Source organism: Trematomus bernacchii, unplaced genomic scaffold, assembly GCF_902827165.1.
Source record: "Trematomus bernacchii unplaced genomic scaffold, fTreBer1.1, whole genome shotgun sequence".
Classification (NCBI taxonomy): Eukaryota; Metazoa; Chordata; class Actinopteri; order Perciformes; family Nototheniidae; genus Trematomus; species Trematomus bernacchii.
The window spans coordinates 2959408-2986477 of record NW_022987573.1 but is presented as its reverse complement, the minus strand read 5'-3'; the positions used below and the strand labels follow the sequence as shown (position 1 = coordinate 2986477).

At 42.6% G+C, this 27070-nt stretch overlaps 1 protein-coding gene and 1 long non-coding RNA gene across 3 annotated transcripts; both read right to left on the bottom strand.

Annotated features, from left to right (window-relative positions):
* Window positions 1-509: 509 nt before the first annotated feature.
* Window positions 510-21073, bottom strand: bmp7b (bone morphogenetic protein 7b). Of its 2 annotated transcripts, none has more exons than XM_034126678.1 (7): window positions 20356-21073; window positions 7274-7463; window positions 6021-6169; window positions 4307-4510; window positions 3224-3300; window positions 2374-2484; window positions 510-2059 (listed from the first exon to the last, which is right to left on the bottom strand). In XM_034126678.1, the coding sequence occupies exons 1-7, from the start codon at window positions 20753-20755 to the stop codon at window positions 1910-1912; spliced, it is 1281 nt and encodes a 426-aa protein (XP_033982569.1). In that variant the 5' UTR covers window positions 20756-21073; the 3' UTR covers window positions 510-1909. The 2 variants fall into 2 exon arrangements, with proteins under 2 accessions (XP_033982569.1, XP_033982568.1); XM_034126677.1 differs by having other exon boundaries at window positions 513-2059; window positions 7274-7466.
* A 4065-nt stretch (window positions 21074-25138) lies between these two features.
* LOC117479583 lies at window positions 25139-26980 on the bottom strand. The gene is made up of 3 exons (XR_004555579.1): window positions 26893-26980; window positions 26265-26320; window positions 25139-25278 (listed from the first exon to the last, which is right to left on the bottom strand). It is a non-coding gene; the product is annotated as an uncharacterized LOC117479583 (long non-coding RNA).
* Between the last annotated feature and the right edge of the window lie 90 nt (window positions 26981-27070).

Below are 27070 nucleotides of genomic sequence, written 5' to 3'. Positions count from 1 at the left end.
CCCTCCACAGCAGTCAGCATGTGGGCAATGGTACAGCACCAATAAGCGTTATTATTCACATAACACAGCACACACACACAAGCTAAACTACCATACTGAAACGTTCGTGTGAAACTGAAAGTGTGTGGGAGTTGGGGACTTTTTTGTATGAACTCCGCCTCCTCTAAGCAGTCTGTATGGTTCTAACAGGAGATGTACTCGTTTCTTTACACATCAGGTCATTACTCAAAGCAGGCAGGCGGACAATACAAATGCAAAGTTCAGATCGATAAAACAGCGCTTATCTATGAAAAAGGGATCCGAGTGTGACATTACGATGTGTAAACAGACAGTTTTAGTTTTGCCCAGCAGAGGGCAGTGTAAACCTGTGTTGTTGGTTACTGTTAAGTTTTGTTCTTTATAATAAACCAGGCAACTGTGTACTAGAGGTAGATTATGTCATGAAATAAATAGCATTAACATCCTGGAAGAAGGAGGCAAAACATCAAGCTTGTAAGCAGCATTATTTTCAAGATGCAATCGATATTAACAATAACCAGTGGATAATATGCACATGCATTGGATTGTACTGCAAATTCTAAAAGAAATTCTCTCAATTAATTTCCCAAAAATATGTATGAATGGCTTTATGGTAGAGATGAAATACAGAAAATGCTGTACATTCAAATGCATGTGCAAAGATCCACCCACCACAAGACAGAACATGCACATCTATGTCACATGCATAAACCACAAAGACACACGCTGTACCTCAACAGAAACTGGAACAAACTGAACAGTTCTTGGTTTGTTATCGCACACGGAAAGGCAACACACTAACATTGAGTATCTCAGGTCATCAGATAAAGCATGTAGCAAAGGAATGTGTCAAGAACAGCATGTCAAATTAATTCTGCCTTTCATTCAGATTAAACACACCTCAAGGTGTTTTTTGTTGCTTTTCTCCCAGTTTATTGTTGTACCAGTTCAGCAGTAAAACATCGGAGCACACTGTACATCTTAGCCAGCTTTCAATAAATAGACCTTTTTAAATATGACAGATTGTATTACAGCAGAGGAATATAAACCTGAAAATGCCTACCACACAAAACAAGATGCTTCGTACAAAGCTCCATCTCTCTAGTCTTCCATCTCTCTGACAGTTAGGCTGATTGTTGCTATAAAAATGTAAAAGATGAAATATAAACTGCCTCTGCCCGTGTAGCACAGGCGCTTCGAGTTTCAGCTGAACGCTCGTGTCAGAGTATTTTTCTGTCAGCTTTGTTTTGATTTTCTTAGAGTTTGTGTGTACTAAGATGTGAAAGAAAACAGGCAGCATTACATACAGGAGAAAAACACAAACCCAAGTGACATTCTAGGAAATAAATACACTTCTTGCTTTGTTTGAAAAAAAAATTATTTACACAGTATTGTACATCGAAGAAATTCAGAACATCCATTCGAGTCTCTCTCAGTCATAAAAATATATATATATAATAAAATCTACAGTAAAAGAATCAACTACAATAACAATTATTGAAATAAACAAAAGATTGTTGACTGTGGATGAATATACAGTACAATCACTGCTTTTAATGTCTTGTATACACAGTAGAAAGCACAAACGTGAGTGTGTGTGTGTGCGTGTTTGTTTGTTTGTATGTTGCGTGTCTGCACATGTGGCGAGGAGTCGGAAATGTATTCAAATTCCTGTTCAGCCGCACAACTGTGGGTTTGCATCAAGACAACCTCAAAAATGAAACACCAGTATCCTCCACATGGGAGACGCTCAGAAGGTTCATTCAAAATATATTCATATTTTTTCAAATCCATTCTTAGTGTTTCAAGTGGAGCCTGACAGCAAGAAGAAGCCCTTTCTACTCATGAGTGTGTGCATATGTGTGTGTCTTGATGTGAAGATGCTGACAGTCTAGTGGCAGCCACAAGCTCTGACCACCATGTTGCGGTATTTTTTGAGAATGACATTAGAGCTGTCATCAAAGTAAAGCACTGAGATGGCGTGGAGCTGTGTGGGGGCACAACAAGGCTTAGGAACCGTCTCCGGGTTAATAAAATGAACCTGGGAAGAGAAGTGGGAGATCAAATGTTAAAATCATCCTTACATCACAAATTCATATTGAAAAATGGGGGGGGAAAATATGTATGACAAAGGGTTATACACTGAATCCAAGTACTGTGGGAAAAAGGCAGTTCTTTTTTATGTTGACCTCCTCTGCTGTCACATCACGGATGACAGTTTATTTTAAAATACAATGTGAAACTCCTATAATACAGTAGTTGAAACAGCGGCTACATTGTTCTGACAGTTGATGAGATGATTAGACTCCTAACATGACGGCTGGGTTTGTGTTTCCTGCCTTCATGGTTACTCACAAGGGTTTGCACAATGGCATGGTTTGTGGCGTTCATGTAGGAGTTCAGCGGGAAGGCACACTCTCCCTCACAATAGTACGCCGCGTATCCTTCAGGAGCGATGATCCAGTCCTGAGAGAGGAGAGGGAGACGGAGAGAAAATCAGGTTGGAGAATTTGAAAATTGTATTTCATTATCTCTTCTTAGAGACCTGATACTAAGAGTTGCATAATGTTGTATTTGCCATTAACATTTTGTACTTAAAAGAGCAGACCCAATTACAGTCATATCTTTGATTATGCTGTCCTTTAGAAGAATATTATAATTATACATACTTTAATATAATAAATGATTATAGTTAATTAAATTATAAATGTAGACATGCAATTGTATTTGCATATTTTTGTTTTATGGTCTATAAAATGTTGAAATATTGTTCAAATACATTTGATCTACTCTCATAGAAGACAAATACAATCAGAAAACACAGAATAAAAAAAGGCAGGAACCACTGTCATTTTCTCTTTTAAAATACTGAAATGTTTTACAGGTTTATTTTTGTCCTCAGACAAATCAGTTAATTGACTCATGTTTTGGGGTTCTTAATGTAAATGTTCCCGCTTGGCCCAATCATGATTTAAAATGAAAAGATCAGGGCAACCTATATGAAGTTTGAAAGCATTCTAAGCTTGTTGATTTAACATATAAAAAAAATTAAAATGATCCAAAGAGTTCATCTTGTTTGATAGCTGGACAGCAAGAGGACAATGTTTGGGGAGATTTTATTGAGTACACCCAGCTGAAACTGTAGAAATGTTCTTGACTTACAATGCATTATAATGTAATTTTGGGACAAAAACGCTTTCCGTACCTGCCAGCCCAAGTCTCTGAAACTGACGTAGAGCTCGTGCTTCTTACACGCCTGCTTCTGATCAGTACTGCTGTTTTCTGAGGAAGAAAAACAGACGGAGAGAAATTATACTCCAACACATGTGCCATTATCCCATACAGCTAGAAGAGTAACTATTTACTGCAGTCCGACCACAATTAAACAGAGATGATCAAAACAGACCTAAATACAGCTAGTTTCCTCATTCAAAACATTAACATTTAAACAATGAAAGAAGGAAATCACCTCCAGATACAGCAGCAATTTGGTAATTGTTTCAAATGAATGGGCCACCCTGCTTATAGGTCACTATGGCGTGCTTTGAGTTTCCACTGGGTAAAACAGATGTGCACAGAGAGCAGTTTTTCCCTTTGTTCAAAACTCAAACCCTTTATTTATTCTCTCTCATTTCTCTTCACCCATTTCAACATCTATTTTCCCCTTTACCCCATCTGCGCGCAAAAAAGAATGGTCTGTTTTCTATCTAATAGTATCTCTCTCGCTTCCTCTGGTGACCTCTGGGGCTCTGTGGTACATTAGTTCCTGAGAGTGGTTCACATTGGAAACGATCATGAGTGACTGGTTCTCATCATCCAGTTAAAGAGCGCTGCTATCCAAAGTTCCAAACAGGCCCATTTGGGCCATGTGTTGTGGCCCCGGTTGCCCCACAGCACACTGCAGATGTGTTCTGCCATAAAAGCCTGCAATGCCTTACCTCCATGCAGGGAACTTGGCCCCGACCGCTCTGTAATGCTTGTGTAAATAAACAAAGACAGCAGAGGGATATTTGAAGCTCAGGCATTACAGTCTAGTGTTTCAGCACTTCACATAAACACAGCCCTCTCACACCTCTAAAACAAAGGCCCCAAGTATGCATTGCGTGTTTTGCCGTGCAAGAAGCACATCAGTTCCAATGTCATACTATTGTTGGTCTGGATATTGTGTATATTTGTGTTTGAATGCCAGTGACTACCAATTATACGAGTAAGAGAATTCCAATTATTTGTGTCAGATTCCATGGATTCCTCTCAAACAAAAGACACAAACACATTTCTGTGTGTTTACCTGCAACATTAGCCACTCTCAGTGCCTCTTGGTTCTTTGTCCCTTTGGAGCGGTTGGGGTTTCGCTGTTTGGCCCCTCCTTGTGCTGAGCGGATGCTTCGCAGGTGCACCTCAGTGGCTTTGAAGAAGGCCACCATGAAGGGCTGTTTATTCTGAGGCCCACTGCGACCAATCAGCCCTGCTACACGAGGGTTGATGCTCTCTCCTATAGGGGGGGACAGAGAGACCGGTACAACAGGTGTTAACATCACAGACATTTCGTTTTTATTCAAACAGCTCGATAATCAAAGAGAAAGGGAAATCCAATAGATGTGTGCCCACTTGGGGTGCCTGTGTTTTGAGTTAATGTTGCATGCGTGAGGTCCTCGCCATCCTCACTGCCACCACTTTTGTCTGTTTTGCAAATGAGATTTCCCTCTGTGAATTCCTTTCCCTTTTTCTCATTGCTTCTGCACCTCTGAAATGCCAAGAACAAACGTAGCTCTGAACATCAAAGCCTCTCTTCTTGTGTTTGAGAGTTTGAGAGTGTGTGTGTGTGTGTGTGTGTGTTTGTGTGGGTGTGTTGGTGCATGCTCGTGCATGTGCTCTCCAGCAATGTCTATACAAGAATGTGTGTCTGATCGCCATTATGTGGTAAATCAAGGCTTCTGGCGACGGGGTGTCCCGTGTGCCTGTCTGTGCATGCTCAGCCATAACCCTTCGTACACAAACACACACTCATGGATTCAGCCTCTCCAGCACTCCCCTCCCACAACATGAAAGCAATTCCCTGTGTGTTTTCCTCAGCTAACATGTAATATCCTGCCATCCTTAGAGATAATATTCCCAAACACGCTCTTTTACTCCACACACTGTTTGTTGATTACGTTTTCCACTGACTAACATCCAGGCCCAGTGATGACAAACTCCTGCTGAGATGTTATCCTGAAGATAACGCAGGGATTTTCTGCATGCCTGCTAATGATGCTGAGGGTATGACGGATGAAGGCGAGGATGAATGAACGATGATGAGGAGCACGGTTTGACTTATCTTTGCTGTGTACACACAAACAATAAATCAACTGATGTTTTGGCCTTCAAGAGAACAGCTATGATTGTTGTATGATAATGCAGACGTCTCAAAAAATGAACACATTACAGTGATACATACATAGTTGATGTGGATGTTTGACTTCATGAATGAATGTTACAGTACCAATACTTCCGTTATTTCAATAACGCTTTAACTAAAGTTGTTTTAATCACTACATATTTAATAAAGTATAAATGCTTTTAAGTAAACAAACTTATCATTACATTTTACACATCAGATTGCATCTTCTGCATTCAAAATCTTTCTTCAATTCACTAAGGAATATTAAGTAAAAGTAAAAGTGGTAACCGTGAAATAACTACTTTAACTGAATTAGATACTGTAATTCTAATTTGAATAGCTACTGTGTGCCACTATGTCTATATCTGCAATCTCTAGCAAACCCAATACAATAAAAGTAGAACAAATAACATCTGAATTATATGATTCTTGTTGAAACTGTCAAATTGAAATTAAGAAATGTATTTATTTATGGGAATTTTTTTCTGGTTCCTAATCACCTCGTCTTTAAAACCTTTGTTTTTTTCCTCTTATAATGCACATAGCTGCTGGTCCTTGGTAACATGGCCACCTGTGACTTCCTACAGTATGTGCGTGAAAACACTGATCTGGAGTCACTCACCGTTGGTGCTCTCCAGGGCCAGCTGCAGACCCAGGTTACTGCCGGGGTTCAGGACCCAGTGGTTACTGGTGGCTGTCAGATCGAACACCAACCAGCCCTCCTCTGCTGCCCAGATCACACGGGAGTCCAGCAGGAACAGGTCCGACTCCCTGGAGAGGACGAGAAGATCAAACACTTAAAGTCAGAGATGAACATAGATCGACAGGGATCATATGAACAATTACGAAATATTTAAAACCATGTGAAGGGTAAAGCAAAGTGAGCAAAGCGCAAAGTAATGAAGTGGAGAGAGGGAGTTAGAAGAGTGTGACGGGGTGAAACAAAGAGAGGGAGATGGAGCAAGAAGAGAGAGTGAGGGAGGGAGGGAGGCTCCAGATGGTGAGGCCCAGGGGAACACTTCATTTTCTTAATTGACAATAATGGCTTTATAAACGACCGGTCCTTTCATACACTACACACAGTCCATCACTGACTGGAATCTTGTGGGAGAGACAGAGAGCCAAATACAGAAAGTGCAAGAGATATAAATATAGAGAAAGCGAGAGAAAAAAACACAGCTGCGGAAGTGGGAGAAAGTGTGTGAAAAGTAGAGAGTGAAATAGTGCATATCCAAGTCAATCCTATTGTCTGTCACTGAACTCTGTATTTTTTGTTTTACTCTTTCAACATGGGAGACTCAAATCCCTTGTTCTTCATGTGGCCATTCATGTATCCCGACCTATTTTCTGACTGGGCAGATAGTGTGTCACAGAGCTCTGCTTCATTCATGTACCCAGGCCCGTCTCTGGCAAAGGAATAAATGACTGTGTTGTTCCCTCTGGACAACAGAAACCTTTAGGAGGGGTCGAGGAGAGCAGGACCCCGGCCTGTCCCGAGTTACATACACCTTTTGGACGTCCACGATAAGCCTCATGGAGGAGGTGGGGCTAAGACCAGTTTAATAAGAGAAGCTTCAAGATAAAGAATGCTACGAATGCTAATGTAATGAATTGTGTCTACAACATAGGAGCATAATGTCAAAAGGGAAATATCACAAATTCCTGGATCCCAAAGTGATTTTTAAATGATGCACATTATCAACAACCTGCATAAAGAAGAGACAGCTAAGGTTCAGTGGTTTTGGAGATATTTGGTTATAAATAAAATCAAAATCATTAGGAGCACTATTCCAAATGTTGTCATTGCTTAGGAGCATGAAAACAATAAATAAAATGTACATTACTATAAACAAAACAACTTATATCCATGCTCACCTATCAGTGTGTTCCTTCAACACCTGGAAGACGCTGATGCGGAAGGTCTCATTATCAAAGCGTTCGTGGATGAAGTCTTTATAAATACGAAACTCTGCAGCAGTGACCGCCTCGCCCTCTGGGATTCGTGATAGGTCGAATCTGAACTCACGGTGATGCCGTCGCACTGGAAGGAATTCCTTTTCCTGCTCTACTGCAGAAAAAAGAGAAGGTGAACATTTGAAATGATACTATCAGACACATTGTATGTTTGCAGAGAATGTAACATTTTTAAGCGTTTGGAACCATCCACTAACAGCAGGGATAGGAACAGGTACTATGTGTTCATATGAAACTAAAGAGTTGCATTTTACAGAGTAACAAGACACGTTTGTTCTCTACCTCTTTCTCAATATATTCTTCTCACAGTCTCTCAACCTGAGCTGTTAGCAAGGAGCTGACATAGCTTGTCAGACTCTGGGTCAGTCCCAGATTAAAAACATCTACAGTTATGCAGTACACATGTTGGCTTGTGATTGAAACATTCATGAGGACCAGCACTCGGAGCCATGCAGCTGGCGCACACTGAGCCATGATAGAGAGATGCAGGCGGACTCTGACAGCTTTATGAGACCCTTTCTTCTCCCTCTCTTCCTCTCGCAGCCCCAGAGAGTAATCCAGCCCTTCATCTGGTTCTCATGAGTTGGGGGCTCAATATTTGGTGTACCCCATCCCCTCCTCTCTCTCTCATCCCCACATCCCAGGTTTCCAAGTCCATCCACCCCCTGCACCCCCAAGACGTGGCCCCTCTGACCCTGCTCCTCTCATGTCCCAGCAGGACGTCCCAGGGGTCAGCGCCTTGTCTCTCATCATCTCCTGGCTCTCCCTCCACCTCCCTCTTTATTAACTGCCAGACAGACCGCCCACACATACAAACACATGCAAACAGATACACACCGACACTTAAAATGATTTATTATTAAGCAAAAACCGTGAAGACAATACGTCATCTCCCCCAGACCCCCGGTGGCATTTCAAGAACATTTATTCTCAATAAGTGTGGTCATAAACCTTAGTTTTCGAAGGATTGAAGTGTTGTTGAAGCTAAAAAGGGATCTCCCTTGTGGTATAGATTATCCTTTTTAATTTGGCTATTAAAAAAGGAAGAGTAAAAGTCAGGAGATGACCAATATGATTAGGATTTATCCTGTGGAGACTACAAACGTTTGCACAAAATGCCATGGTGGATGAAGACAATAGTTAACAGTCCTAATACAGTTATGTTGTGGAGTATAAACTATAAACCCCACAGCTGACGACAGATCAGATCTCTCAAGCACTGCCTCTGCCATTTCTAGCAACTATCCATGAACCACCAACAAGGCAGTTCTGTATCAGAGTCGACTGCCTCTAAACTCTGCACAAATCTGGTTGAAAAAAAAAACCTTTTCCGACATTTGCCAAGCTATCATCATCCCCCTAGTGCTCACACACACGCACGCACGTTATAATTCAAAATAATTCCTGACTACAGCATACTTGTCCTATACCAGCTGGTAGTAATAGAAGTGTGCAATGATGTAAATGTTATGCATGTTTCACTGCACAGCTTGTGCGGTGTTATTTCTTTCACTGCACACCTGCCTCTTTGTCTTTCTCAGCCATGTTTCCGCTCTTATGTAGTTCTCCCAGCGGACTCTCTCTCCCCTACACCCCCTTTCATTTATGTCTGTATTAAACCCAGTTGCTGAAGGACATTATACAAAGGCAGCACTGTGAGATGATTGGCCAGAGAAGAAGTAAAGAAAGGATCTAATTACTCTTCAATGAGGGACAGCTCTGCTCTCTGCAGCCAATAGATGGCCTTGCTTTAGGCTCCCATTGTCCTGGATCTGCTCTGTGCCCACATTGGACTGGTTAAAAAAAACTATTTACCTCTTTCTGAAAACCACAGTTTTAGGCTTTATTAACTCAAGATCACATCTCACTCTCTATCCACCAAATCTGCACTGCACCATGTAGACAATTCATACATTTTAATGGTGAAAATGTCTGAAGATACACCTGAGTCTGACCTCACACTCAGACTCTACTTCACACTGTATACTAGCACAGTGGTTAGGAGCCTGCAATCCCTTTAAACAAAGCTACTTTTCTCTATTCAAAAGTGGAATAAGGTGAGGACAATGATTTTCATTTCATCATCCATCTAATTACTCAATGTCTTTAGTGTCCTCTCTCTTTTCTCCTTCATACCTCTTTGCTCCAGGGCTTGCTTTTTCATCTACTGCACCAGGGAGCTCTCCCTCCTCCTGCAGCCCAGCGCAGGTGCACTCCCTCTGGGGAGAGAGCCAGAGCAGCCGCCCGCCCCTTCACTATTAAATCTCTATATCTTTTCTTGTGAGAACAGCTGGATGCTGCTGTAAAACTCCCACACTAACTATTTCTCTCACAACACTTTCTATATCCACTCCTTATTGAATGGATTTCATCTGTATGGAGAAAATGAGAGCAGCCTACAGAGCTTATAGCTTTAGCATCTGCCACAATTCTGCCGTTGTCTGTGTGCTTCTCTTTCTCCTACAGGCCATTACAGCAGTATGGCAGTCATTAGATGAGGGGAAGAGGCACAGTCAGAGCCACGCGGGTGCATTTATGACTTCCTCTGGGAGGAAGTGAGTAGCCATCGCCCCACCTGTGTCACAAACATACACACACACACACACACACACACACACCACAAACATGGTGAACACACCCTCATGGGTTATGAGTCCTTCATTCTGAGTAGCCGGCGTTTAGATCGGTTGCTGCTCCTCACACACACACCCAAACACGCACACAAACACTCCAATACACAATATACAATCCTGTGAAGCGAACGATCTTGTGCGTCACAGCACGGTAACACAATCATTATGGGTTTCTGTAATCCGTAATTAGAGATGCAACACACAGGCAAAAGAGAGAAACACACACACACACACACACACTTACATGGACTTGAGCTGCTTTTATAGTTTGATTTGCTTTTACTACAAACTGCTGATGAAGCAGAGTCATACCACATCATTTGACTTGTGCGGGCCACACACGTGCACAGCAGCACACATCAGAGATATCGGGATGATGACGACTCCAACCTCTTCGAAAGATTCAGTGCACCTGGCAACCAGAGGTTTACTACGCTGTGAACAAAGTGTTAGCAATGCATCCTCTGTTATTTATGTCCCCGCCCACAGCGTACGGCTTCCTCATCATGTTCTCTACTACTGAGAGTCTCTGCTATTTAACCAAAACCTTTGATCTGTTTTGAGAAAATTATCAACAGTGACTTGAGGTTCATTTCTCTTCAGTTGTGATTTCTGAATTTCATTACATTTAAATGTATCTTCATTGGAATTCTCTTGTGTTTTGTATAAAACATGTGGTGGCCTTTAAAGGATAACTATTTTGGTGTGTATATTGTTTATGTAAATTAAAAAATAACTCTTTGTGCAGCCCAAGTCTGATATTGTTTATTGCTCTTGCCAAAAACTAGTATTAAAAACATATTAGGGAGCCAGACTGTTGTTATTTTACGAGCAGAGACATTGGAATTGGAGTTGATTGTGATTCGATCAGACACACACCCTGCTTCTGTAAATTCTTGATAGTGTATCAAATCCGCAGCTGAAAAAAGTCTTCCAACAAATACACTTTAACCATTGGTCTAACATTTGCAAGTTCATAGTTGTGTAAGGAAATAATGAAAATTTTTTGCCAGTTTAGTTTAATGGGATTTGTTAACAGTAAAAAAAGAGATATACTTGAATATAACCCGACTAATCCTTTAACTGTTTTTCCCCCTACCTCCCTCTCTCCCTCCCTCTCTCTCTCCCTCTCTCTCTCTCTCTCTCTCCCTCTCTCTCTCTCTCCCTCCCTCCCTCCCTCTCTCTCCCTCCCTCTCTCCCTCTCTCCCTCCCTCCCTCCCTCTCTCCCTCCCTCCCTCCCTCTCTCCCTCCCTCTCTCCCTCCTCTCCTGCCAGGCCAGTAGACCTAAGAGACTTCTCCAACACCTCGAGCTCCGGAGCAGCAGCGGCCAAATCTGACGGCTCACATTAGCCCAAGTGTCTGTTCGCCACCCTCACACCACTCAGTCCCTCTTGCACGCTTCCGCTGCTCAGCAGGGGGGGGATTTCACCTCTGGCACCACTCTCACTTCTCTCAACCGACAGCTTAAGCAACCCCCCCCCCCCCCCTCTTCCCATACTACCTTTATTTCTCTAGAGATAACTGCGTAACCATTACCTGCACCTCACTCTGCATCCCTGCAGAGCCCATTAACTCTAGCTGTACACCTGATTCCCAAACCAGCAACTAGAAAAAGCAATAAGTCACATCAGGGTCAGATTATTTCCTCTGGAAGTAAACCATGTGCATTTGATTGATGCCCCATAATGATCTCTCCCTCTTTCTTTTTTTTCCTCTTTCTGTTGCTCTTAATTCAACAATGTTTTAAGCACAGTACTGGGAACAAGTAAGTCATAGTTTCCGTAAGCTAAATCAGAGAGAGGGGAAATAAAAAACAGAGTGCAAGGAAAGGACGGATTGCTCTAAATGTTTATCCTATGAAGCGCAGAGAGGGTTTGATCTCTTGGGTACCGGGTGACTGCCCACAGAAGGGCGATTACCACGTTAGGAAACATCCTGCCCACTGGCAACTCCTGATGACATCATGCCTGTGTGATGCATTTGTACTGCTGTAGGGCCTGACAGCACTGGCTCCCTGGGAAAGGGTCAGCAGAGTTTCATGCTATAACTTACTCACACTTAACGATCGTTAACTCACCGCAGTGTGTGTGTGCACGATCACATACACATGAGCCTGTGTGCAAGTAGAGGCAGTAACCACAGGAAGAAGAGTCTTTACATTTAAGACTTGTGGTCAGAACCAACATTTCTGAGTTCTTTAGCATGAGGGCCATCGAGAGGGCTCAGATTTTAATCACAGAGGCTCGGTTGACCTCTCTTTCTGCCTCGCACTGCAGCCATCAAACATGCTTGCCCTCTGCACCTCTACACTGTAGTGCTGGGTTCCACCTCATGCTTCGCTGGGCATCATGGACCAGAGATTTATACTGAAAATGTAACAGCCTGGAACTCACAGGAATGTGTCTGACCGTAAAGCCTCTCCCTGGCGCTCTCCCTCGGCACCACAGCTGTGCTAAAGAGTTGGTTCATCCAAAAAATAAAATAACAAATTATCTGACCTCTACTGGTCTCTAGCCATGCAGGTAGTTTTCGTTTAAAGGAATAGTTGAAGATTTTATGCTGATTTGCTTTCTGGTAGAAAGTTTGATGTTAAGATTGATACTGTTCTCATATCTGGCTGCAGCAGCCGGCTAGCTTAGCTTAGCATAAAGACAACAGAGGAAAACAGCTAGTCTGGCTCCGTCCAGAGGTAGTTAAATCCAACTCCAAGTAACTGTCGGATAGTTGTTTGTGGTTAGTAGCTTCATATTTCCTTGAAAGACATGAGTAACATAATTTTCTCATCTCACTTGAGGATTTTTGTTACCATTACTTATACAATGACTAATTGTATTTTGTATGATGGATGAACCTCTACTTTACTGTGAGACAAAGTTGCAAATCTCAAAAGCCTTCAAACAGTGACTGAAGGTCCTGCAGGACGAAAAGAGTCATCTACATAAGTGGAACTTTAGACTTCATGTTCCGTTAGAGGTCTGTCAAGAGTGATTGCACATTAGGAAAAGGCAACGGTGACAACAAAGCAACCACATCCCAAATGTTTAGTGGTCATTGTTCTGCGGTATCTCACTGTGCTAATGCCACAGTCACCATCTGCACTTCCTCTTAACTGCAGGATAAAACAACTCAGAGACGTGGAACCACAGCCATTCAGTTTCCCCTTCTCACTCTCCCCCTCATCCCCTTGTTTTTACGTTCTTTAATTTTGTGGCCACAGGGGCCACACCCTCGCCGACCAGCCAAGCCGCCTCTTATTATAGACCTCAGGAAAATTCACATACAATGCGCACGTTGGTACAAAGTGACACACAGATTTCCCGGTGTCTACATAAAACTTCTATCATTTCCTCCTGCATCCCAGAGTGGCATCTTTTGCACACATGACGCGTACATTGGCACCCTGCTTTTAACAGCTTGTTTATTTTGTTTAATTACAGCTCATTGCCTTTTTCTTAAAAAAAAACAAACAGAATAGCTGTGGAGGAAACATAAGGGAAACACAGCTGCATGCTTGCCTAAATAAATAGAAGCCCGTCACATGCAGTTCATATTCCATGCTGCTCAGCCACAAAATGTCATCACTTTTCATTTAAAAACTGTGCATACAGTTGCTTGGCTTTTATAAGCTTTGATTTGGCTGCTGGAACCTGTTGAGGAATCTGGTCAGTATTACGGGCTTCCGCTAACGCAATCTTCCGCTCGGAGAACCAACACACATCACACAGTGCAGCTGGTGACTGGGCAGGGTAAGTGGCTCTGAAATAGTGTTTTACTATTCACAAACACACACATAACTTCCTTAACACGAATGCTTTAAAGCACGTCATGTTCCAAGGAGGAAAATAGAGCTAATGCAATTCGTTTAAACAAATGCACGGCATCTATTAGTGATCCACCTTCCCCTAATCTTTCTCTAGGGCTGCATTTCTTCTTCTTTCTTTTCCTCTCATCTCCTTCATTCGCTCCCCCTTGCCCTGTCAGTGCCCCAGTACCAAGCAAAGAGTGTTGTATTTGTTTTTGCAGCAGAGGAGCTGTTGGTCCCAGGATCTCAGGCCGTGCTCTGGCCCACATCTGCTCTCTCGGCTTCGCTGCTTGGTACCCGCCGGCAGAGAAGTGCAGGGGAGTCTAATATACTGCAGGTCGCTGATAAGGCAAGGCCAAAGCAACCCAGATTAAAAAGAAGTGGCCAAACGGGTGGAAATATAATTCATTCTGTTATCCACTGCACTTGTTTTATTATCCTACAGGTCACTTAAAGGTGTCAATTATTTCTCTTTCAGTATGCACTTTGAAGTGGGCCAAATGATGCGAGTTTAACACAAATTGTCAGCTATGTTTGGAGAGATAGAAAGAAAAAAATAATATGTCAGAGCAGGGGAGTGGAGTTATTAAAAAATCTAAAATGAGCCCAACATTCCTGGCAATGAAGGAGCTCCGTCCATCATTTGAGCAAAGTTAAACCGCCCGCTTAGTACATCTGGGCCTTTTGACCACTCGCCACAATGTCAAGTCCCACCCGCAGAGTGTTTCATCATCTCTCCCAGCAAGAGCCTTTGCCTAGCCAAGAGCACAGAGGCTCTGCTATGTACATCCAGATGTCATCCTGAACTCCTGGGATCAACAGGTGAATCTGAGAGATAATATATGGAGAAAAACAAGATTTTCCAGAAACCGCGTGGCTGTGGGCTATGAAAATCTGTGTGTTTTTAGAGTTTTAGAAAAGAGAGATTTTTTGTATCAATTTGTGGAATTTATATACACACACACACACACAAAACCTCAGTTTAACACATCAGACTGCAGAGAGATTAAGAGAAATTACCTGACAGGAAGGCAGGGCTATCTGTACCAACTGTAACATTCCTCTGCTTCTGCTCACTCCCTGTCCAGCAGAAAGCAATAAAACATGCACTCAATAACACTAATTAGCTCCAGAGACATTCCTCTTGGGCAAAAAAACTAGTGTGTGTGCATTTGTCTCCCCACGTGAATGCATGTGCGTACATACACGTATGCTTTTAGTTCACTGGGAGTGTATACAGAAGCGATAACATGCATGTTCGGGAGGGGGAAAAGGCAAACTAGGTGTCACGGACAGGCTGCACACACAGAGGAATTGAAGGCCTTCAACACACACTTGTGTTTAATTTTTTGGTTCTCATGTGATGAGAAGTCTTCACGAACACATTTGGGGAAGCAGCTTCTAGTGTGAGATGGAGAGACCGACACAGACAAATCCATCACATTACAACAACTCAACAGTGGACAAAAGTATGAGTGTGTGTGAGTATTTATAGAGACAGGAGTGAGAAATGAGGTAGAGGGAAAGGGCAAGTTGTGTTTGGGGTTCAGAGAAAGTGTGTGTATGAGTGTGTGTCTGTTAGCATGTGTGTATGTGTGAGTGAGAGGTGGAGAGTGGAAAAACACACGAAAGAACTTGAGAAAGTGTTGAAATGTTTTATGTCTGGAAGCACGGGAGGTTTAAACCCCTGGAGGTGAGGGCCAGAGCAGGAGGTTGGAGACTAAACACCACACAACACCACTGGGAACATAGGATAACTAACTAATTAAAACTAGGAGGCCATACTGATAATCAATACTGTTGGTTTAGGAGGGTAGGAAGGGAAATTTGGTATCAGATGGTCATGCGTGCGAGACAGATTGGAGACAGGGCCAGGTGGAGGTCGAGATGAGGGGACTTGTTGGACTTTGAAAATATAAAGTTTCTCTGCACAGCTGCTTTGGCCTACAGACAGAGCGAAACATCTGCATTAGCCTCAGCACCATGGGCAGCCCACTGTGAAGAGGAATGCGAGGAGCAATATAGGAGGGAGAGGAGAGAATGAACAGGAGATACGAGTCTTGTTTTTTTTAAAGAGAGATATTGGAGCTATTCAGTTGAAATTACCTCTCCGCTTCTTTGCTATAAAAACTAAAGCTGCGTGCCTCTGGCGTGACTACAGTGTGACACAACTGCTTCCGAGCATGCGGCCATGAGTGTGTGAGCTGGTGACACAATGCTGTCTGAACGCCAAAGCCTCTAATAAATCCAAACTAATTTACCGGTTACACATTTCTTCCCCTCTCTGCTCTCAATTACCTTCCTATTAACGCATGCTATAAAGCAAAGGAACTGGCAGACAAACTGTGTGGCAGCTCCTATGGGAGCAGACGGAGGGCACTGAATGGTGGAGGGCCAGGTGGTGCCCTGTTAGTTTACCAAGGTAGCACAGAGGATAATTACCTGATAGCACTCTGACTCACTCAGCTAAGTCTGTTATGATACATCTCCCTTTTCTGATCACAGCCCCAACTTATTCATTAAATATAGAAGCAACATTTCAATGTGACAAATTACTACTAAAACTGGTAACCTTGTGCAAAATCGCAGCTTTAATTGTGTGATCAGTCATCAAATGTTGCATATCCCATGTTTACAACAATGGCAGCAAGAAAGCAGTGTTGTTGATGTACTGCTTTATAGCTCAGTTTACTGAAATCTGTCCCATCTGGTGCCGATTAGAAGCAGAAGAACACTGGGGAATTAAATGTACCACGGTCTCTAAATGGCTTGATATTTGTTCACTTTTTAAATGCTATTACCTTAGAAAAACAGCACTTCCTCCATAAATAGAGGCTGACTTACAGCATCACTGTTACACATGCAGAGACCCAAAAGCTATGACTGAGTTACCAAAAAAGCTTCAGAATAAACAGGCACTGTTTATAAGAAAAGTAAACCATGACAGTGTTACAGTGAGAAGGCATACACAGTACCATGATAGGATATGGTATTTAATAATAATAAATAATAGATTCATTTTGTTAGCGCTTTTACAGGTGCTCAAAGACGCTTTACAGATATAGTGAAAAGAAAAGAACAACAAATAAATATATATAGTTAACGTCAAATAATACAAAAACAATCACACATTAAAAGCCAGATTGAAGAGGTGAGTTTTTGTGAGTTTTTTGAAGGTGGTGAGGTCAGTGCAGTCTCTGATGGGTTGTGGGAGTGAGGTCCAGAGTATTTAACCATACAATACTGAAAGATATGCCATATGGCAAATGTATGCAAAATCACAAAATGGTTTAATAAATGTAATCAAAGCAATAAACTGTTAGTGTTATACTACGATTTATTATGATTTTATTCCTGTGAAGAAAGTACTTTTTCAGAGCCAATGGGTTTGGGGCTGAATGCCATAGACAGGGTAGAGTGAGTAATAAGGGACAACAAATGTATAATAAAAAACATAAAAAAGATAATATACTTTAATTGTTAGTTTTTATATTTTTGTGGGATTTGTTGACAATTAGAAAAAAAACGAGCGAAAAACCTAATTTAACAATATCATAAGACCATTTATAAAAATGTTAACCGCTGAAGATGGAAAAAACATTATGTTGAACTAGAGTTGCCTTCCTAAAACACCCAACACGATGCTAATCTACGCCAGATGAGAATGGTGACTAACACAACTCAACAACATTTTACAGTAAAAAGACTGAACCTCACTCTTCCACACAAATACAGGTTGATGATGTTGCTACTGTACTGTTTCAGTCATCCAGGATGCAAATAGCAGACGTCCAACTCAGCCCTGTTCTGTGGTTTGGAAGGTGTAAATGGGCATTATGAGTGTTTGTGCGTGTGCCTGGATGGTTGAGTATAAACAGCCTGTGATGGAGTTTAACATGAACCAAACTGAACCGTAGCGCAGCGCAAGCCAAAGTAGCAGCCAAAGCACTGGAAGCTGTGGTTTGTTGAGGAGGAAATGCCTTAATTCACGGTGGCTGAGGGTTAATGCTGCCAGAGACCACTGGGACTACATAAAATAATAGTTACAAAAAGGATATGCAAGTGTAGAGTATGAGTATAAATGCTTGTGCAACCTGACATTGTTTCATACATGTTTTGCGATTTCATTTATAATCTTTTTCATACCATTTTCTTGTGGCCGTCTTAAGACACAGTGAATGTGCGTGTTGCCTTCACTTGTTGGCGTGTTATCATGGCATGTCCAGCACACGCCCAGTGCCTGTGTGACTTGTGTTTCATATAGCTGTTTACATTCTGAATGTATGCTGTAAGCCATTTACACAGCTGGGCTTTTAAACTGAAGTGACTCAGTGAGAGGACGTCCCTGGCCTGGGGTCTGTCACTAAGCCCACACCCGCCCTGGCTGGCTGCACCGGAGTCTGCAACACTCGCATAACATGACGACAAAGTGAGGCAGCTCCCCTGTGCGGCAATCAGAAAGGAAGAGATCATATTAAGAATAATGCTCTGAGGGATGTTCTTTGATCATTGTAAAAATGTGATCTTGTCATAATAACCAGGCCCCTCTGGAAGCAGCAACCAGTGTGCAAAGTCTGACTAATATACCTTGGCATGGTTGTTATAGAGACATGCAGAACTTGGAGGGACAGTTTTAAAGAAAAGCCACACTCATTTTGCTCTCAGACAACCTAAATAAGAAAACAAACCCACAACGAGCAAATGTGGAAAGGAAGGAATTTGGAGAGGAAGTACTCAATCCATTCGATAGCCATCACTTACTTCTCTGTCTCTCTCTCTCACAGATGAGGGGTAATGAAACAACTACTATGTGCTGTTTTGAATCAAGCTGGCTGGACAAATATCTGATGTCAATGCACGAGACTTGGCGAGAAAGCTAACCCTGAACTCTATTAGCAGATGCAACACGTGGCAGATAGCACACACAAAGCAAGGACAAATGGCCACTTTATATCTAAATGTGTGAAATATGTGTGTGCCATGAGGCAGATTCAGCCTTGGATAAAAGCCATTACCAAATCACCTCAGCCAGACCAGTATGACTTTCTTTCTATGATTCTCTAATATATGAAATAAAATGTTCTCTCTAGCCGCTGTGACCCATCACCCAATCAAAAGAAATGGACAGAGTCCCAACCATCTCTCGTCTCTTTCTCTCTGAAAAATCTAAATTATTCCTTTTCAGCTTACTGCAGCCTCGGCCCTCGACTTTGCGAGTCTCTGTGGTCGAATCCATCTGTGTCAAAGTCTGTCAAAAATAGTCACAATGCAGCAGCTCCCAACGTAATTACACAGTGTCTATTGCCAAGACACTCCAACAATGATCTTTCCAGGATTGAATGCTAACTTGCAACTACTTTCAGAACTCAAACTAAATTTGGAGCAGAGGTGTAACCAGTGAATGCCTGCTCAGAATTTGTTATCTTATCTTCCCTGCCTTTCGTAGAGAAAAAGTATATACAAAAATTAAACACAGCAACTCATCTGAAACATAAGTGGGGCAGTTGATGTGACTGCATCATTTCTAGAGCAAATTAATATATGATGTGTTCATCTTTTCATAAATCTGACACCGCCTGCTCATGTTGTGATTATTTACACTTAATCTCTGATTGTTGCCAACAGCATTTTTTCTGATTAGATGAGTAAACGTGTCCAGGGAAAAAATAAACATTTATCAACCAACAACTGAACAAAACGACTTGCATCGATCAACACAATAAATCACTGTGGAGGAACTGGAACTAACTAACCAAGCTAACTTTGATCATTATTGACTGGAATAATGTTGTTGTCTGAAGGGATGTCTCCAGATTAGAGTGAAGGGAGGACCCAGTGCACTTTGAACCCATTCTGCTGTTGACTTACTCATTCTTTAGATAACACATGGTTGACATATTAGCTGCTGGCTGGTCCATCATCCACAGCTCCAGCACCTGAACATTATCTGGTTGTTGCACAGCTGTTTAACAGAGACGGACACTGGAATGTGACACTCCTGGTATTATCTGGATAACTGCACCCAGTTGTATGTAAATATGGTTGTTGTGCAGGTCTCCTGTGTGTGCATGTAGGTATCAGAAAAATGCGTGGTGACATTTTTTTGCTGCTGCTTAAAGCGAAGTAACAACACATAATCCATATTTACTATCACCTTTGACTCATAGATATCCTTTGACTGAAACAATCACAACAAGCAGTTTGTAGCAACAAGTCCAGAGAAATACTTTAATATATAGCCTAGAGTCTAGACATAAAGCTAATCAATTGCCATAGAAAATTAAGCCCCAAGATTTGTGAAAAATGTTAGTCTTCGAGAAAGTTAATCAAATTTCAGTTTTAGGGAACTGAAATGTCTCTGAAAGAAACCCCTGAATATATGGTACTTTTTTTTAAATCACAAAACTATTATTAGTATACTGTGCTTGAGATCATTGAGACTGACTGGACTTTAATGATGCACAAAAATGACTTTAGTGGCCTGAACCTTTGCCATCATTAAAATATGTTTATAATCGTTTTTAGTCTAACATATTAAAGGTGCCTACCCATATTGACAAAGCTCATGACCATGTCTGCGTCGTTCAAGAAGTTGTTGTCTTGCAGGCTGGGTATCGGGGGTCCCTGGGTGGTGAAGACGGGCTTGTAGGGATAGGAGTATCTGTCCTCGTCCCCCTCCGTGGACATGGCGTTGTACAAGTCCAACATAAACATCGGGGCAGCGTTGTGCTTTCCGTGGAGGTGGGGTCGCGGCCGGTGCGGCAGCCCCAGGATCGACAGGATCTCCCGCTGCATCTCCCTGCGCTCCTGGCTCTTCAGTCGACGGTGGATGAAACTGGAGTGGAACTCGTTGTCTAAAGTAAAGTTCGTAAAAGCGGTGTCCGCCAGAACGCAGTAGCTCCAAACCAAGAGCAAAGCCGGGGCACGTCTGTCCAAAATCGGTGCCATGGTACTCGCCGTGCGTAATTGCGCCCAGTTATGTTCGCCGAAACTCTGGAAAGTTGATATTGAACTTGTAGCAACAGGCAGCGGCTGTGTCCAATATCGAAAGTCAGGTACGGACCCTCATGTTGAGGGAAGTGCGCCCAAACGAAACATCAACTTCACTTCAAAGTCCTTTAGATGATTGGTTTTCTGGGCAGAGTGAGCTCACGCGGACCTCTGTCCTCATCCGCAGCCAGTGGCCAACAACTACCAACTGTGGTGCAACCTGTTCTGCAGAGTAGAGGAGGCTGCGAGCACAAGCGTTTCACCGGGAGAGACACGAGCAAGTTGTGAGGAGGCGCTGTGTGCTGGGAGGAGCAGGAGAGAGAGAGGGGGAGAGGGGGGGGCTGTGGTTTCTAATGGGGATAGAGCGAATTTTGGCCTTTGTAACAAGTTGGAGAAGGCTTGAGGCTACATGTGCAAATACAAAACGGATTAAAGGTATAATGCTTAAGTGTATGATGAAGCACATGTACCTGGCGCACCTCAATGCTCTTGTTGAATCAATAATTACAGTTGTCCAGCCGGTTACAATAGGCCCCTTAGTGATAGTGTGCTTATGGAAAATAACAGACATCATTTCAGAGAGTAATTATTTGCCTGTGTGGGTGACTACAATACTTTGGGAGAGGATGCAACATGAAATTGCACAGCTGTAATAGTTACTCTGCAATCCACAGGTGCACCCGAGTGAATACCTAGGTTCTTATGGTTGTGAGACTTAAAAAAAAGTCAGTGGTCTTTGTATTTTGTATCAAAGAAAGAAGCACTAGAGCTCAAAAGGGCCATCTCATGCCACATATTTGAAAATATCCAAGCTTTCTATCCCCACTGCTGGTGCAGGAAGTTTGTGACAAAGGCAGCGGTGCACAGACACAAAGCAGACTGCGAAGGTGGGGTGCAGATGTTTGGCAGCTGCTTCATCCCTCCATCTGCCCCCCTGGCCCCAGCACCTCTTAAACACCAAACTTTAATGGAACGCTCCTGACCCTCTTGTGCGCTCGCTGATACAGGCCGGGGGATTTCAGATGCACCAGGAACCAATGCTTTATCTAGACAGACCTCCTAAAACCTGTTCACTACCCAGAGTGGAGTTTTAAAGGCTCTGCAGTTAAGATGTTTTAGGGCTATAGCTTGCCAGGTGATTTTTATGGCAATAAAATTGGACTTCAATGGCACAGCACGAGTTGCTGCCAGACGGCTTAAGCTATGATTGCAAACAGAGGAAGGGAGGAAAGGAGGCAGAGCGTGTCTTGGGGTCTTCTACACTTAGCTCACCTTCCTGCCCATTTAATATGGTCGTTCTTGTCTTCAAAGGCATTTCACTTGTCTTTTTCCAATGACAATTCAACATGGCTTAAAGCCTGAAAGCCTACACAGCCTGCCACTACTCATTCTGTATATCTAATCCACTATTTGCTTTTAAATAGCCTTTCAGTAGTAGCCTGTAACATATAAACATTTCTATCCGGTGCCTCAGATAGAATCAGCTAATGGCCGCAGGTGTTTACATTACAGCAGTTTCCAACAGGGGACTTGAAAGGGTCTTGGTTTCAGTTATAACTATACATCTTCCTGTCTCTCTCACTTTATTTCCCCTCTATCATTGTCTTACACTTATTCTCTTGCCCTCTCACCCTCGCTGTAAGGTTGGCGAGGTCAAACTCCCCGGTTTTCCTCCAACAAACCCCAGCCCTTTGCTCAGTCTGTGCCCAGAGAGGGGCTGACAATTCTGGGTAGGATAATAGGAACAGACCCCCCTTTGTTTGGGCCTCCATGGGCCCGATGACAGTCACAGTAAACAGTGGGCACAGGCTGAGGCCAGGCTGGGTGAGCTGCACTGAGGGGCCTTTGACAAGGAGAACTAAAGCAGAAAAGCAGAACAAATAGTGTTTGAACCTCCGTCAATGACACACACAAAGAAAAAACTGGCAAAAGAATAAAAACATTTTTCTAATGTATTTCACACTTTTGTCTGAGATGCAAACAGCCAATTCCCTATTAAGACATCAAGAGTTGCAAACTGTTACATTTAAAATGATCAAGTAGTCAAATATTACACACAATGCTACCTGCCTACATGGCTATTGAAGAAAAGTGGATGCACTTTTGCCAGGAGAGCCAGTATAAATCACTCGAGGGCAGAACTGAGCTGCTGAACAACCATGACTATGAAGTCTTATTATTTTAGGGCTTACAAAGGTGAGCTCATAAATATCTTTATTTCTCATATTTATGGTCAGTTGCATCTTCCTGTTCTCTATTTAGGCAGTTATCAATCTCAAATTCCATTTAGCTCAAAATCAGTCTCTTGGCATAAGGCATTTTGAGTGCACACATATACACTCTTCCTACTATGATCTTAGACAATCTGCACAAATACACACCTCCCCACTCCAACAGGTTGGAGCATGATACTAAGCTCCAAAGAAGACCACACAGTAATGCAGTGAAACATCCCTGGAAACTCTTTAAAACCCCACAAGAACACAAGAAAACACTTTTCATCCTCACATTATACTTCTCCCTCTTTCTCTTCCTTTTTATCTATGGTAAGAGTTACCTTTCCCATATGTCTGCTTATCTCTTTTTAGGAGCTCAAAAGCATGCGGTCAGAGGTCAGATTAATATTTATTTCATGTGTTGCCTCAAGAGAGCAGCAGGCAGCAGTCCTTTGAAGACCTGTGCATGCGGGGAGGCGGATGAGGTTTGGTGGAGGGGGGTCTGACCGAGCAGACCCACAGACGATACAGTAAAACTTCTTTCAATGTAAACGGACCCTCAAATGAAGCAGTGTGGGGTCGGGGTGCAAGGACAAGAGAGGGTGGAGGCACATTTTTTCCTTTCCCGGTCTGCCTGTCCTGTCCGCCCTTGTCTACGTTTTTGGCGTAACCCCACTGTGTGCACTGCACAAACCAGCGGCCTGTTAAAACAGCCAAACTAGGTGGAGCTGAGCTATTGCAAATGTTCCCTTCTGGTGTCTCACACTTCCAGGGGCCTCATGAACATATGAGACACAGCTGTGAGACAGGCAGAAGAAAAAGAGGGGGTTGGTATATGAAACAGCTTCAAAATAGTTCACTTGGTAAATCCAACTTAGGTTTTGGGTTAAAAGGAATTTTTAACATTCTGGATTCAGTATAGAACTATTGAATCCTAGTGCATTCCTCTTATAAAAACTATTAAGTTTTGCATTATTCAAATGAAACTCCACTTCATGTCTAGGACCTAAATGTTTGGCCATATAGACTATTTATTAAGCTAAAAGACTAATTTCCATGCAGGTTAAAAACAATTTGAAATATAATATTGGCTAAGCTTTTGTATAATCAGCACTTTACAAATATTTAACAGAATGTTAACTGGCGCAAATCCGTACCTCATTTTTAATATCTGCATATTATTTGAAAGATTCAGTTTCATTACAGCATCACATGTCCAAAAAGCATTCAGAGATTCTATGAGGAACACATAATGATTGTATTTGAAAATCCTGCACATTGCAATCCTTCTTCCCATCACTCAGTACCTACTTTCGCCTGTATCCGGCATATCCTGTCACTACTGCTTCTGTCTGCAGCCAGATATGGTGCAGGGGAACACCAGAGTAGCTCGGATCTGATTCATAGCTCTCAGCAGTCCAGCCAGACCCATCAGTTATAGCTGGTGTCACTGAGATACCGTTTTAGCAAAGCTTTCCAAAATGCCTGGCTTAGTAGAGCTTATCCATTGCAGGATGTTATCACTCAGGCACTCTGTCACTTGTGTCATCGGCACAGAGTCCGGGCTTGACGCTGAGCTGGCGTCTTCAACTAGCCAGCCACATACTTATCAGCATCCATTACTGAGGTGTGAGGGCCTGATAAAGGTCTCCTCAGGTCCATGCAGCTCACGGCAGAGGTCCTATTTAGATTGTTGTCTCTGCAGAGAGAGGCCTTGCCCCTTTGACTCTTGCTCTCATCACTCTGTAAGGCTGTGTTCGTCTGTCAATCAGAGGGGACCCTGGGTGCTCAGTCAGCTCCTCTTTAGGGGATGCTGGTCTGAGGAGCCATTAGAGAGGAGGCGGCATAGCCAGACTAGTCCAGGCCAAAAGCTGATGAGAAACAGAGGAGCAGCAGAGCCTGGGGTAGAAAGTGGGGGGGGGGGGGGGGGGCAGAGGAGCAGGAGGTGGATGTGCTAAACTATGTGGATTGTGAAGGGAGGGCAGCTCTGTTTTCTATTTGTGAGGATTAGGTTGACAGATCTGTATTTAGTTTCTTTGGGCCTCTAGCTGCAGCTAATCCCCCTCACCTGCAGCGAGTGCCCCCACTTTCTTTCCTCTGACCCTGCAGCCCCTTACTTCCCCCATGTTTCCCCCCTCCTGCCCAGTACAAACACTCATCCCAAGACAAGCACATGACTCGTTGCACTCTGTCTCCTCAGGTTAGGGCCTCACACTCGACACAAATCTCTCCCGGACCAAAAGAACAGCAGGGGTCTCAGCCTTTCTGGAACAGAAGAAAAAAGGACCCTTACAACCTGTGGTCTTCCACATGTTAAGATTTTTTCAGCTTGGGTGAGGGGTTGTCCATCATCACCTAGAGATAGCAATTACTCCGAAATTAAGAGCCATTACTACGGAAGCAGCTTGTCAAAGCCACTCAGGAGAAAGGGGGACCTTTGGTAAAGCTGCACATTAGGAAATATTCAGGGTCAGGTCAGGGGCACAGACCTCTTCTCTTTAGATCCCGGCTCCCACACACTCTGATCAGGCCTTCACACTGTGAGAGAAAGACCGCAGTGCCTCCGCAAACACACACAGCGTGCCTGCCAGCAATTGTTGAAGGTGGGGACTGTGTGTGACCTAATAGTTTTAGAATCTAAGCACATTTATCTGTTTTTACAATACCGCGACATGACTGCAACATGATGCAACAAAGAGAATGAAACAGATTTTGAAAGGTAGTGGAAAAAGATATACGTGGGATTTTCTCAAGGCTTAATATTCAGTAATGCAATTTTAATGTTTGGAGCTTAAAAGAGCCATACTTACTCAATAAGTGTCTGATTCATGAACTGCTGAACTGCCTTAAAACAGAGTAAGCTACATTTATAGCCCTAAAACACATGTTGGCCAGCATTATCGTTACACACAACCAGGATCAAAATGATATCTAGAAATCACTTCCACATGGCTGACAGATACAATATATATTAGGATTCTCTTGGACTCTAACCACAGTCAATTATCCCCGACCCACCCTACTGGAAACCACCACCCACACAAACAGAAACACATACAGTAGACAAAATGTTGGACAAGTAGCAGCACGCTCACATAAAGGGTCTCATTACTGAGTGTTACAGACGGGGCTAATGGGGATTTTACTTAACACCACCAGGCCTAGTACCTTACACCAATGGGGTGCTAACTGGCCCACACACTACATTCCTGGATGTTATTAATGGACAAAGCTTGGAAATGTGCACTGACCTTTCGCTTGAAAACGAAGACTGGTAGCTGCTTGCCGACTTTTCCAGGCTATGGGCCTGTAAGGACATCAGTAATTGTGACAGAGTTAGTGGTATGTTATTAAAAACTACAACAACAACTAAGTGGCAACAAAAGTTAATCATGCTAATCATGCTAAGCAGTAGTTGTGTGATGGAAATAATGACCATGTACTCTTATTTACCAGGTGGAAGTACGTGCAGCTACACAGAGCCACAGAGCTTCATCAACCTTTATATATATATATATATATATATATATATATATATACACAGTCTATAGACTATTTGGGTTCAACACAAGTGCAGTCAGAGCCCTACTGACCTACCAAGTGCATTAGAAAAATAAATTACAAAAGAGAAAATATGATTTAATGTATCCTTAATTATGGAGTTGCCCCTACAAACTAAAGACACATGGCAGATTGGAAATACTTGAATGTTTAAAAAAAAAAAAGATAAGTGTACAAACAACTACTTTAACTGCTTTATGTAACTTATGAGGTGCACACACGGGCTAATATGTACACAACGATTTCCCCAATTGAACCCCATTCAGTAACAGTTAATATAAACTACATTAAAAAAGAATGCTGTGAATACATTCTTACCGTGCAAAATGTAATATGGCAAAACTGTTTATCCTAATTGTTGTTCAGTTTCTTGGGTCCATGTTCTCTTTAAACATCCATGGTCCATGTTCAAAACAAACAATTTTGCAAGGTGAATACTTCCGGATTTAAATTCAGCCAATCAGCCAGCTTCCCAAATCGCGCGAGATGTCCACAA

Coding starts and splice junctions, on each gene's coding strand:
- bmp7b (XM_034126677.1), bottom strand. CDS start 20,755: ATGGCACCGATTTTGGACAGACGTGCCCCGGCTTTGCTCTTGGTTTGG. Junction 4,511..6,020: donor GGCCCTGGAGAGCACCAACG/GTGAGTGACTCC, acceptor CCCCCCCTATAG/GAGAGAGCATCAACCCTCGT. Junction 3,301..4,306: donor GAGAGTGGCTAATGTTGCAG/GTAAACACACAG, acceptor TTTCTTCCTCAG/AAAACAGCAGTACTGATCAG.